Consider the following 13,717-nt stretch of genomic DNA (forward strand, 5'->3'; position numbering starts at 1 on the left):
TGAACACCGTGGGAGCTCCACAGAGTGATGAAAGGACTAAATTACCGCAAACTGTAAATACAGATTTATTTCATTAACATACGAGGTAACTGCTGCAGCCATCTCTTGTTCACAGACATTTGTCTCTTTAAAAAAAGTTGTTATCTATCTATCTATATATATATATTTTGCATTTCTCCTATGAAAAGATGACACACTCAAAGCAAAATCCATGAAGTTTCTATAATTCCCTTTAAATAAAAAAAAAATCTTCACATAGAAAAAAGAAAGGAAAAATATGATAATCTACTGTCATCATGTTAGCAAGGATAGTTCTCTTCCATTTAATTCAAATATGAGATTTACATAATTTGTTACAAAGCCCATGTTGAAAATTCAACATAATATACTTTTTAAAAACTGTAGTATGCTAATATAATTTCATCTTTAATATGAAATATTTAGATCAAGATAAATGACTAACTTTTCCTAACTCACAAACAGCAAAATCAGACTGAACAATAATTTTATTCTGATCCTATATAATAAATAAATTTATTTTTATTAATAAATTATTTGAACTATGACAATTATGTGAAACGATGAAAAGCTCTTATGAAAAGTCTATGTTCTAGTCACAAAATTAGTTCAATAAAAAACAAATTATAGGGGCTGGCCCAGTGGCTCAGGCAGTTAGAGCTCTATGCTCCTAACTCCAAAGGCTGCCGGTTCGATTCCCACATGGGCCAGTGGGCTCTCAACCACAAGGCTGCCAGTTCAATTCCTCGAGTCCAGCAAGAGATGGTGGGCAGCACCCCCTGCAACTAAGATTGAACACAGCATCTTGAGCTGAGCTGCCACTGAGCTCCCGGATGGCTCAGTTGGTTGGAGTGCAGGCTCTCAACCACAAGGTTGCCAATTCGGGCAGCGCCCCCTGCAACTAAGATTGAACACGGCACCTTGAGCTGAGCTGCCGCTGAGCTCCCAGATGGCTCAGTTGGTTGGAGCGCGTCCTCTCAACCACAAGGTTACTGGTTCGACTCCCACAAGGGATGATGGGCTGTGCCCCCTGCAACTAGAAAAAAACGGCAACTGGACCTGGAACTGAGCTGGGCCCTCCACAACTAAGACTGAAAGGACAACAACGTGAAGCTGAACGGCACCCTCCACGACTAAGACTGAAAGGACAACAATTTGACTTGGAAAAAAAGGCCTAGAAGTACACTCTGTTCCCCAATAAAGTCCTGTTCCACTTCCCAATAAAAAAAAAAAAACTGTAATTTAAAAAAAAATTATAACTAAGAAACTATTCACACATGTTTAATTAAATATCTCCCATAAATCTTAAGTCAAATAATTACTTTTCTCATGCAGTGTGACAGAATTCACCCTAAAACAGCAGTTTATATTATGTCCTCATGGATAAAATTCAAATTTTAATCAGATCAGAAACTAAAATTTCCTTTGTCTTATTCCTTTTCTTTTCAGAACATTTTTTTCCATCCCTCTTATTCCTTTCTTTTCACATCCTGCCTTCCATCAAGCTGCCCAACTCTTACAATGCTCTCCAACTTTGCATCTACCTATCTAACACTGGACTGTTTTTCCCAGATGTCTGGTTAATACAGATCAATGGGTAACAAAGGAGGTATGTCAAATTAATCATTCCCTTCCCTAAGTATAATTAAGACATAAAAGCCATCTTCCTCTATTTTATTATGATTGCCACTCATCTCCTAAACATAATATGCGGTGATAGAAGGCATTACTAATACACTCGACTTTTCACATGTGGATTGAATATAGAAAAACAATTTCATTTTAGAAAAATCATAGATTCTTTAGCACATCCTTTCCACTTATAGGTCTGCAAATGCTTTAAGTGGCAAAACAATGACTAAATGGGAAGCATAGTTTAATACCCTATATGAAAATAGGAAAGTTACGAAAATGAGACAAGTGAAAATTAAAAAACAAAATCAATGAGTTTTCTCATCTATCTTCAATTAATCTAAGAATATACTAAATATCGGAACCATGTATATCACAGAAATGCTGGTCCTAACACAAAATAGTATTTTAACTCTATGTGTTGAAAAATACAGATTTATAGACCACAGGAAGGTAGAGATTAGGGGGAAAAGTGAAAAAAGAAAGGAAAGAAAGGGAATGGAAGGAGGGAAAGAAGGCAGAGGGGAAGGATGGAGGAAAGGAGGAAGGAGGGAAGAAAATACAGCTGACAGTAAAACATTTTAGATAACCTTATGATTTCATCATCTAAGTCTCTCTTACCACTAATAATAGCTGTGATACTTAAGCTGAAGATGAGGATTCTGCATCCCGTCTGGCCTGATACTCTCACCAGTTCTAGGCACACTGTGCAGCTTATTTTTTTATCATCTGCCCACAAAAGTGTAAGATGGGCATCTAACAGGAATGTTTGTTAACAGACATTAACAGTTATGTCAATATACATTAACATCCTGGTGGACAAACTAATTTTACTTAATAATAGTTACCTTGTCTCTGTTACTTATGGTACTATATCAATGAAACTGCTAGTGAAGCAGCTTCCCCATAAAGACATAAGACAGCAGTTATCTTCCCAGAGAGAACTCCAGCCAATCCTGTCACGGACTCCCAACAGCAGAGTTCCAGAATAGAGATCCAAAGGTGTACAGGAGATGCAAAGTACGGCCAGGGTCATCACCCACTGGCCCCATTTTCACATGCCTCAAACCCTCTGTCCAAGATCAGGAGGAATAATCTAGAAATAAAGAGTCCTCAGCTTTGCCATTCTGTTTACTTTGCCATCCTCCCAAGAGCAGAGTCCAGAGCCCAAATGGCAAGTGACAGGAACAGCTGTTGCTCTAACTCATATTTGAAAAAGTGTATGATTTTAGAAAAAGAAAATTTTCAGCAGTCTTTTCCAGCCTGAGAGTGTGAGAACTAAATCAGTCAAACAGTAACCAGCCCACACGTTCACCACTGGGTCTCACTCTTCACAGACCTCTCGATTATTGTTTTTCTTTGGTGTGAACAACAGAAACCAAACAGACACAACTTGATGTGGTTCAAATGTTTTCGTTGACCTCCTTCCGCAAATCAAACAAACCACAGAGAAACAGGACTTCTGTATTACCCCATTAATAAATATCTTGCAGTTTAGTATAACAAAATTTCCCTTTCTAAAATGAGCCTATATTTAGGTTTGATGCTATTAGACAGAGGGTGAAAACTAAGTAGAAAGACTAAGGCTAGAATAGGATTTTTACAACTTGGTTTCCTCACATAAGATTACGTATTTAAAACTCCACTTTAAGATACCAATGCACTATACACCTGAAGCTGAAGTAGAATAATGTAAGATATCAACTATAATTAAGTGGATATTATATATATATGCATACACATATAAAATATATCCACAAGATATGGAGTACAGCATAGGAAGATAGTGAATGGTATAGTAACAGCTATATACGATGTCAGAGGGGTAGTACATTGGGGGGGGTTATCACTTTGTGAAAGGTGTAAATGTCTAACTATTATGTTTGTATACCTGAAACAAAAAACAAATAAACAAAATTTAAAACATAAATAAATAAAACTTCACTTTTAAGGAATAGTCATAAATGTCTGACCACTATGCTGTACACCTGAAGCTAATATAATATTGAATGTCAACTATAATTGAAATTTTTTTTTTTAATTCAGTTTCTCAGTTTAAGCCCATTAAGTGCTCGCTAGCCACATGAGGTAAGTGGCTACCATATTGGAAGAGTGCAGGTATAGAACATTTCCATTTTCACAGAAAGTTCTATAGGACAATGTTGGTATAGACTGTGATCTCCTCAACTCAGGCCTCGTGAACAGTATCTGAGCCCATCTCTGGTTCTCTCCACTCAAAACAAATGACAGAAAGACTAGTACTTTCAGGGATCATTTCCATAGTTGTTAAGGGAGGAGTTTCTTTGAACATGCAGAGCACCAGAAATGGAGGGCTGCTTGCTGTTGACCTAGTATAAAGTAACAGTTATGTAAGAAGCATTCTTACCACATGAAATAAATTTTTAAGTGGTAGTAAATAGGCCAAACTGCTAATACTAGTTGTCTCTGGGCAATGGGACTATAATTACTTTTTTCTTTTTCCTATTTATGTGTTCTTGGATTTCATTCAATAAGCACAATATTCTTTTCTTAATTAACAGAAATTACATGTAAGATTTTTAAAAAAAGAAATACTCATCTAAAAAAAAAGTCATCTGTTTTCCTTTTCTTTCACACACACACTGCAATCCTCTCACTGGAAGCACTTACCTGACTTTCTTGCCCTGTTCAGAGAGCATCTTTACCAAATCGGCGATAGGGTACTGAGCTTTGGCCGCACAGAGACCATAGCCTACGAGGAACGTTAAGAACACAGAAGAATATGATTTTTATTTTGAAATTTTATGAACATAATTTTATGCCCAAAAGGCAATCAGTTAACAGGACTAGAAATGAAAGCAAACCTATAATATGGAGTTTGTAAAATACTGGACTGAATTTCAAATTCAAAATCTAGTGGTTCCCTCCTCAATCTTCCGTAGTACCTGATACTGCTGGCCACGCCTCCCCACACACCACACCACACATACACCTGTGTCTCTCTCTCTCTCTCACTCACACACACACTTTCACTCTTGCTCTCACTCTTTCATTCTCTCTGTCTCTCTCATAAATGTTTTTAAATTATCTTCATATTTGGCTTTGATAACACTGCATTCCCTGGTTCCCCCCTTAACTTTGCTCCTATTCTTCCTCAATTTCTGTGACTCAATTTCCTTCTGTTCTCCCCCTTACAATGAAGGTCCCCCAGGGCTTTAACTTTGCCTCTCACACTCTCCTTGGGAAATCTCAGCCCACCCCATGGCTTCAAAAACCATCTGACGACTCCCACTCTGTCTCCAGGCTCAGGGTCTGTCATTTGAGCGCCAATACAGCATGTCCATTGTCCCATCTCCACCCCAAACTTAATGTCTCCAAAAAAAACTTAGAAACTAATAATTTAAAAAAACAAAAAAAATTAATAAAAAACTAAAATAAAGGGGAAACCCTTTTTTGTCGAAAACAAAACTTTCCCTCTGACAAAGGAGAAAAAAAAAAAACATTTCTAATGTTATTACAGGTATGACTAAAAACTTCATATGTCTTCCTTCTCCTTAAACCCCCTACAATTCTGCCCATTCTCCTTGTAAAATGAATCGCACATCTGTCCCCAACTTTTCTACCCCCACTTTTCCAAATACCAAGTCTCTTCTCAAACTATTGCCTCTGCCTTCCCCCACCCCCAATACCACCCATCCTCTAAGGCCCAGAACAAATCCTTACCTCCCGACAATCCTTCTTAGGTTCCCCATGGTAGAAAAATTGTCTACACAGTCCAGCTTGGCCCTTACCATAACCCACCTTACTTTATTTATCTATCTGACTTCTTCACTAGATGGAAAATGCCCAAAGGGAAAAGAGTGTATCCTTTACATCTTTCCACCTTTATACTCTAGTGCCATGTTTCTCAACAGGTAACACTAATGCCACTTTGGCTGGAACAATTCTTCCTGCAGGAATGTCCCAGGTATTATAGCATATTTATAGCTTATCTGCTCCCACACAATAAATGACAGTAGCAGTTTTCTCTTTGAGACAACCAAAATCCCAAGCCCACATTTTCAAATGTCTCCAGAAAATGACATTTTACCCAATTGAGAAGGCTTGCACCTGAACATTCAGTTCTGCTAATGTTTGTTATTCGTATCTTATAACCAATCAACAAACTACCCACATATCAACAGATTTTCTTTACAGAAAACTCCTATGACGTTGAATGATAGAGTTAAAATCGTAATTTGAAGCCAATGTATTGCTTATAACATCAGCATTCTGTGATCATAGTGAAGAAGAACTGAACTAAACCTCAGAAAAGAAGGACACCGAGGCCTGGAAAGATTATACAACTTGGTCAATGTCATGTCGACTGTTAGAAGCAAAACTAAGAACCAAAGTAAGATGCTATGACTCCCAGACCAAGCTTTTTCTCCTAGGCCATGTGACCTCATCTTGTTGGCAACCACAGGTTTCTCTACGATTTTTAAATATTTACTTTTGAAAAGAAAGAGATTATCATTTACTAACATTTACTACACTTAACTTAATCCTGACAATAGGCCCAAAACTTATCAATGAGAAATAAATAACCAAGACTCAAAGATGATTTAAACATTTGTACAAAATCACAGAATGACACTGCTAGAACCATTACATCAATTTTTGGACTCTCTATGTGATCCCCAAAATATTAACCTAAGCTGAGAATTCTCATGATTTTTCGTTTAGTAAGATAGGATTGCTTCTAAGTTTCCAAAAATGAAGAAGTTCCCATTAGATTTTTCCTATTATAAGAAACTGGTTTTGATGTAATCAATTACAATTAAAGGTTGTTTGCTTTTTTTTTTTTAATTTGGTTTTTTTTACCTGGAGTAATAATAATGCTATTAGCTTCTCGAATCATGTCAATTGCATTCTCAAGGTTGATTTCTGTATGTGTGCCAGAAATTTCCATGGGTTTTCCACCAGCTGTTGAAGTGGTACCATAGCCTCCAAGAATCACATTAGCCAGGGAGCGATTCATTGCCTGGAACACAAAATTATTAGCTGTGAGAGTTTAATCCATGTAACTTTTTTAAAATAATAAGAATCCTATGATATTCAGAATCATTTAAAGAGGTTTATGTAATCATCTAAAACATTTTAACCAGACAAATTTGATCTAGCTTCTGAAAATTATTTCAAAAATTTAAATGAAAAGACATCTGGGAAATCAAAGCATTTTTTCTATAAAATCCACTGTATACTGACATATTTTCAGTAAAGGAGTAATTATAAAAGCATTTAATAGAAAGTTACTAATAACAATAAGAAATTAATGAAAAATTCAGATCTAGTTATTATTATCTGTATACTGAATTCTACCTCCACATTCACGTGTATTTCACAAGAGTAAAACAGAACGACAGGAATAAGAAGTTTTACAAGGTGACCCTACAGGTCTCAGGTGAATTCTGCTGCCAGCTGCAAGCTGTCAAGAGGCAACCAGGAGGAATCAAAAGGGACTCATTTCATTTAGAACTCTGCTGCCCTCTGCCGTCAAGAAACAAAGAAATGTGAAGGCTGATACCGTCTGATTATCCAATCAGCTCCATGAAGCTATTAGTAGAAATGACTGGGTTCATTATTAGACTCCTAAAATATTTCGCTTCCAAAAAGATAGATGAGTGAGTTTATATGTACTGTTTCATTATAATTTACACCTACCCTTTTAATCAGAAAAACAATCTTGGGGGAAAAAAATAGGAAGGCACTTTTCATTGCATGTTCAGTTACTATCACCCAACAATGTATCGTACAAACACCACAACGAAAATGTGACAATAATTTATCTGGTTTTGAAAACAATTCATTTGTAGACCTCTGGGAGGTGAGGTGGTAAAAGGAAAGAAAAAAGACAAGAAGCTAGACGTTCTGAGTAATCAAATGCATTGCAAGAATTCAAATCACTGTACATGATCAAAGCAGTCATTCTACATAATTACAACTGAATTTATCACTTCAGAAAAAATTCCAAAAAATTATTAAACCCTATTTTAAGGGTGGTGATAAACATACCACTGACCCATTTTTTTATACCATTTAAAGGTTACATGTCAATCTATTACATAAAAACAAAAAAGACAACATTTTATTATTAAAAGTACATGGGGATTTTATAGTGAAAATCACTTTAGGAAAAAAACATTACCACCATCCAAACACAGCCCATCCTGGTACTACCTTAGGGGAGACAAGTACATATATTGCTGAGGGGGGACAGAGGTAAAGGAGCAGAGAAGATGAGCAGAGAGCCACACTGGACTAAAGGCAACATATCAATAACCTAAGTTTCAAATGTGGACCAAATGTTGTCAGAATTTAACTTGTTCTTTTGACCTAAGCTCAGTGATCAGATGCAACATTCACATTTTACAGAGCCTAAAATCTACTAAACTTGTGTAAGATTATTACATATAAAATAAAGCCCAGAATATCTTTATATATATTAACAGACAAGAGGGTCAGAGAAAAATTAAGTAATGCTTTTAATTAAGTTCATAGTCCCAATCTGACATGAAGTTTTAAGTTCTTACTACAATCTCCTCTACTTAAATCCAAGGTTTAATGAAAATCTAAATAGCCACCCTGAGACTTCCCAAATATTCAACATCTATTGATTGTGATATATTCTTTCTCGTTTTGAATTACAGAATTCTGAAATTACCAAAAATATGTTCCATCAAATTTTTGCCCTTAAAAACTGATTCAAAGGACTATTTCAGACATTAAGATATTTCTGTCATAGATAACTTAAACAAACACACACACACACACACACCCATGCCATGACCCGCAATCCTGTAGAGGAACAGACAACAGAGGGTCGTGATTGTAGAGACAGATGTAGAGCACATAACCACTTTATTCTGACTTGACTTAAAAGGAACCATTCTTTACTTCCTATAAAACTGAATGAAGGAGAAGGAAAGAACTTCTGAGGACACATAATTAATGTGTACCCACTTCTGATGGCATCTTAGGGAGAAAAAAAAAAGGGAACCACACAGTAGTTTAACAATCAAAGTCAACTTGTTAAACACGTATCCACAATTATATCACCATTAAACTAATTCCATGTGGTCTCTTAAAAACAATTATTTTTCATCTCTGAATTTACCATTGCAACATCATATTTTCAACAAATGTTTAGGGCTTAAGGATTTGTTTTGTTTCTGGTTTTTTTTTTGTTTTTTTTTTTTGGCTTGCTTAAGTGATTAATGAGACGATCCTGTGACCACTGATCCACAGATTGAAGAGTTCCCAGCTTCCAAGACAAAGTATTGGCAACACTGTCCAACACTGTTCCTTTTAAGTTACTAAGCTCTATAATGAAAATTGTATGCTACATTAAAGAAAGCCTAATTCACATACTTCTAAGGAAAACGTAAAAAAAAAAATCTGAACACAAAGGAAAGGTCATAAAACAGACAAAAACCAAAGCAATAATCACATATATCCATCTACTAGCATCTCTCATTTCAATGCTTTGTAGGTACTAATTAATTGGTAGCGAGACAAAAAAAATTTTTTTCTTTTTTTTTGGTTTGGATTTGATCCACTTCATTCTGTTCTATTTTCATTTGGAAACGAGCAACAAAGTGCAAAAATCAAAAAAAATTGGTCTAAAAATGTTCCGTTTTAAAAGCCCTCTATTTCCCAGGACACTATCTCAAGCAAATGGACTATAAAATCATAAAGAGGTTAATGTCTAATGACATCTGGATACAAAGCAAATCATTCATTTAAGCTGGTTGTTGGACACTGTTGACATTTTACAATACTGGATCTGTGTAACCACAACATTAGGCTCGGAAGACACCCAAAATAATTTTTTGTCAGAATAAAAATTTAGTTTTAGGGACACTAATTAGCCACTTAGGGTGCATTCCATTCCCTCTCACATAACAAAACCACTCTATTCTGGTTTGGACTTGCATGTTTCCTTCAATAAATAATTAAATAATGGAGATACAATACCTGGTAATATTACTGTATATTGATGTATGATAGTATGTACGCTATCAGAACCTATTCAGAAAGGGTACCAAAATGTGAAATTAGCTAACAAACAAAATATTCATCTAATGTTCATTCAAAAATTATTATATTCATTTGAATGTACTAGGTGCTAGGTCAGGCTCCATAAATACAAAAGAGAATAATAAATGACATCTTAAAATAGCTTCCTTGTAAAATGAGAATAATATTCCCTACCTCCAGAATTAGTGTGGGTATTAAATGAGCTAATATTTGTAAAGTACCCAATGTAATGGCAGCAGTATTGTACTTCACCCAATTACGAGCAGCTATTTCATTTTTTTCAGTAATATGAACCACTCCGTGTTGCTAAGCACTGGCCGTGAAGAAACAGTTTCTTATAAGAAACAAGCACAGGCTAAGAATCAACGAAGATTAATATAAAAAGTCAGAAGTCAGGAAAATTTAGAAGGAAAGAAAATTTCTATCTTCAAAATTGAAAAATATGGCATGCTTGTTTTGTTGTTGTCTTGTTTGTTTTCTAATAAGTGTGCAGTAAAACAAGCACTTCACACATCACTAACTGGTGAAAGATTGACTAGAGAATTATTTCTGGAAATCAATTTATCAATATCAACAGCCAACAAGATCCTACCCCCTTTGTCCAAGTTCATTGTACTTATAAAAATTTGACCTAAGGAAATAATCAAAGATGCACAAGGAGAATGTACTGCAGAGAAAAAAAGCTCAAAACAATTAACAATCTGAGATTGGATAATGATATATCTATGTGATATAGTAACATCTAAGTAGACACTAAAAATTATTAGAAAACTGTTAGAAACTGAAACAACATAGAATGTGTTTAAACATAAGCAAGTAAAAAGATCAGAATTAGAATATTAAATGTTAACAGTTACGTGATAATGGGGTTATAGATTATTTTATATTCTTATTTATCCTTGTCTATTTTCTTCCAAATTTTCCACATTAAACATCTTTTATTTTTATAATTGAATAATTTTTAAAAATTAAAGCTTCAACTGTCCTTGAATCTACATTAATACAATTTCCTATTACAAATAAGAGTATCAATCTGACCTAGTGTGACATGTATGGTCAGACAGCTATAAGAATACCTTGTTAGCCTTATGCACAGTATAGAAATAAAAAATATCTGCGGTATCCCAACAATAAATAGCGGCAGTGGAAACAGAAACAGAAAAACGAGACAAAATAGTTAAAGAAATATGAAAGAATAGAAAAAAGATAAGAGAAAGATGATATAATGAAAGAACTACACATAGAAGAGTACTTTCAATTAGAGCCTCTTACTGTCTTATTCTAGTTACTGTTACAGAATTGCTACTGTAAAAGTTACTGTAGTTACTATAACCAACAATAATATAAGCAACTAAATAAAGAAGGCACAGGAGAGGAAATAAAAGAGACACAGACACACAGAAATTTGGGGAATACTATTCACAAATTTAAAAACCTAAAGAAAACCATTTAAGAAAAAAAAGGATAAAGGCAAAAAGGTACCCATGATGACACTTCAAGAACTAGGTACAAGGCTTTCTCTCCTCTCCCCATATCAGTAAGCCACTAACTTTGTTAAAATTCAAATCTTCCCATTTAATTTGAAAATCAGCATTTTGATCAACTACAACCACTAATGAAAATCTGCTGTCCCCTGCTGGTCACTCAAATTCACCAAATGAAGCAAAGTCAAACTAAGGGTTAAAAACTCATTTTTAGAAAAAACTATTTCTAATACAATTGAATAATTTTTTCTTCTTCAGAAACATTTGTTTTTAAAAACCCCAAGTGACACTTTTCAAATAGGCGACACAAACTTCTGCCTTTCCAAATTCCCTGAACAACTTGGGGGATCTAATTTCAAAACCTCTTAGCTTGTTTTGAACTTGGGCTATCAAATCCTTTATTTTGCAATAGGACCAAAGAAAACTAATTTTTATTATAAAAAATAAATCAGCACTTAATTTACAGGGAGTTTTTTAATTAAAATATAAGAGAAATTCTGAATTGTAAAATAAGGGGTTTTTTTTAATATTGTAATGAAAGAGTGAAGGTGGGGTAAGTATCCTTTTCCTGAATTATTAATCAGTATAAAGTTCACATTCTGATTTCACTCAGTTTCATGTTTGTCTTTTCACAGTCATTTAAAACTATTATTTAGAGAATAATATCCATAATTAGAAAAAGGTTTCTAGTCAAAGTTTTAATTATTTGCAGGATATCTTCTTGCCATCAAGAAAATTAAAAACAAAAAGGAGGCTAGAAAGTATTTGTCTTGTTAATTTTTTTTCTTTTTTTTTTAAATCATGCTGACCACAAAACTTCAAGACAGGCACTCTCACAGATGACCAGTGGAAGTGTAAAGTGCAGCATGCTTTCTGGAAACAACACAGCAATAAGCAGAAAGAGCCCATAAAATGAGCATATCCTTTTGCTTCTAGGAATCGATTATAAGAGAAAAATCAGAAGATGTATCTACGTACAAAGAGAAATAAAAATCAAACAACCTAACAGGTACAGCATTAAGGAAAAAGCAAATAAATTTTGTACATCCATATGATGGATTACTATGAAGTCCCTTGAAATAATATTTGAAAAGCATTTTTAATTAGAAAATGGAAAGTATATAGTTTGTAAGATTTTTAAAAATGCAATGTAAAACAGTGTACTATATGATCAGACAAGTAAAATATACCAAGAAGTAATACACAAAGCAAAAAAATAGAAGGAAATAACCCCAAATCTGAAGTGTTTTATCTTCAGATGGAGGGAGTCAGATTTTTCTTTTTACATTCAATTTTCCTAATCATCTACACTTGAGTACTTCAAAAAGCAGTCTTGCAAATGTATTCCAACAATACAGTCTCATAGTTCTGCTGAAGAGAATAAAAGTGGACACAGTTGTTTTTACTGTAAATGAGAGAAATGACAGACACATTTTTATTTGCAGAACACCATTTCCTTTTCTTTCAGACACGTGATTCTTACCACACACATGATGTAGGACAGGATAGCACCTGAGGAGCCGATGAGCGCGCCCACGATGGTCAGCAGGTTGTTGTTGAGCAGGAAACCCTCTGCACACAGGGCCCAGCCTGAGTAGCTGTTCAGCACCGTGATGACGACTGGCATGTCCGCACCCCCGATAGCAGCCGTCAAAGTCACACCCTAGGAAGGAAAGCAAAGTGTAACTCAAAATTATTAAAACATCTGACATGGAACATCCTGGTTCTTAATCACTACTGTTTTCCAATTAGTTTCTTTACACATACATTCCACTGCTGGTGCCTCCTATCAGACCAACTTCCACAGATATAACAAATGTAAACAATGAATCACCTCCCCCACCAAAATAAAATCCCTAAATCTCTAAAAGACCGTGATGAAGATGAAAAGCATGCAGAAACTGGAGAGGGGTCTACAATTGGACAAAAAGTTAACAGTACCGAGTGAATTTCCCAGGGGTGTTGGCCTAAGGGAAGGCCTTTATGGGTGCCAAGTGAAACAGTTAAAACTAAAATATAAGTCCACAGTCTTACTAGTTTGAAGATCTAAGGTTATGGCTTAGGGTGACTAAGGCAGTTAGAAAGAGAAAAGGGAAATTCTGCAAAGGAGTAGACTAGAGAAAGAAAGCCCCAATTCCTATGTATAAACGCTGCCCAAATCTCTGACTCCTGAACTAGGCACATGTGGTCATATTCCAAGCAATTCTGTTAAGGATAGAATAGCAATAGATTGCAGCTGCCCACCACCCTAGGGGAGCCAGAATTTGAAATTTGGATCCAGCCATGTGAGCTGCCTACAAAGATAAATGAATAAAAAATTATAATCAATACACTTTAAAGGAATACAACAGAATCCATAGTCTCTATATCATTCACGATGTCCATAATGCAACCCAAAATCACTAAACACGGGAAAGGAAAGGGATGGTGGGGAGAAAGAGTTTTGTTTTTTATTCCACATATTTCTATGTATTTTGAGTTTGTTACAATGTAAATGGACTCATGTATTACTTAAGTAAGCCAAA

At 35.1% G+C, this 13,717-nt stretch overlaps 1 protein-coding gene across 13 annotated transcripts in view; it reads right to left on the bottom strand.

Annotated features, from left to right (window-relative positions):
• The window catches only part of NNT (nicotinamide nucleotide transhydrogenase), a 90,593-nt gene that overhangs the window by 17,894 nt on the left and 58,982 nt on the right, over nt 1-13,717 (bottom strand). For all 13 annotated transcript variants that reach the window (XM_081053887.1, XM_081053886.1, XM_081053889.1 and 10 more), the window contains 3 exons: nt 12,676-12,855; nt 6,493-6,652; nt 4,300-4,381 (listed from right to left, as the gene is read on the bottom strand). In XM_081053887.1, coding sequence (XP_080910013.1) covers nt 4,300-4,381; nt 6,493-6,652; nt 12,676-12,855 — 422 coding nt within the window. The remainder of the gene's footprint in view (nt 1-4,299; nt 4,382-6,492; nt 6,653-12,675; nt 12,856-13,717) is intronic.

This window comes from Rhinolophus hipposideros (assembly GCF_964194185.1).
Source record: "Rhinolophus hipposideros genome assembly, chromosome: 7".
Taxonomy (NCBI): domain Eukaryota; kingdom Metazoa; phylum Chordata; class Mammalia; order Chiroptera; family Rhinolophidae; genus Rhinolophus; species Rhinolophus hipposideros.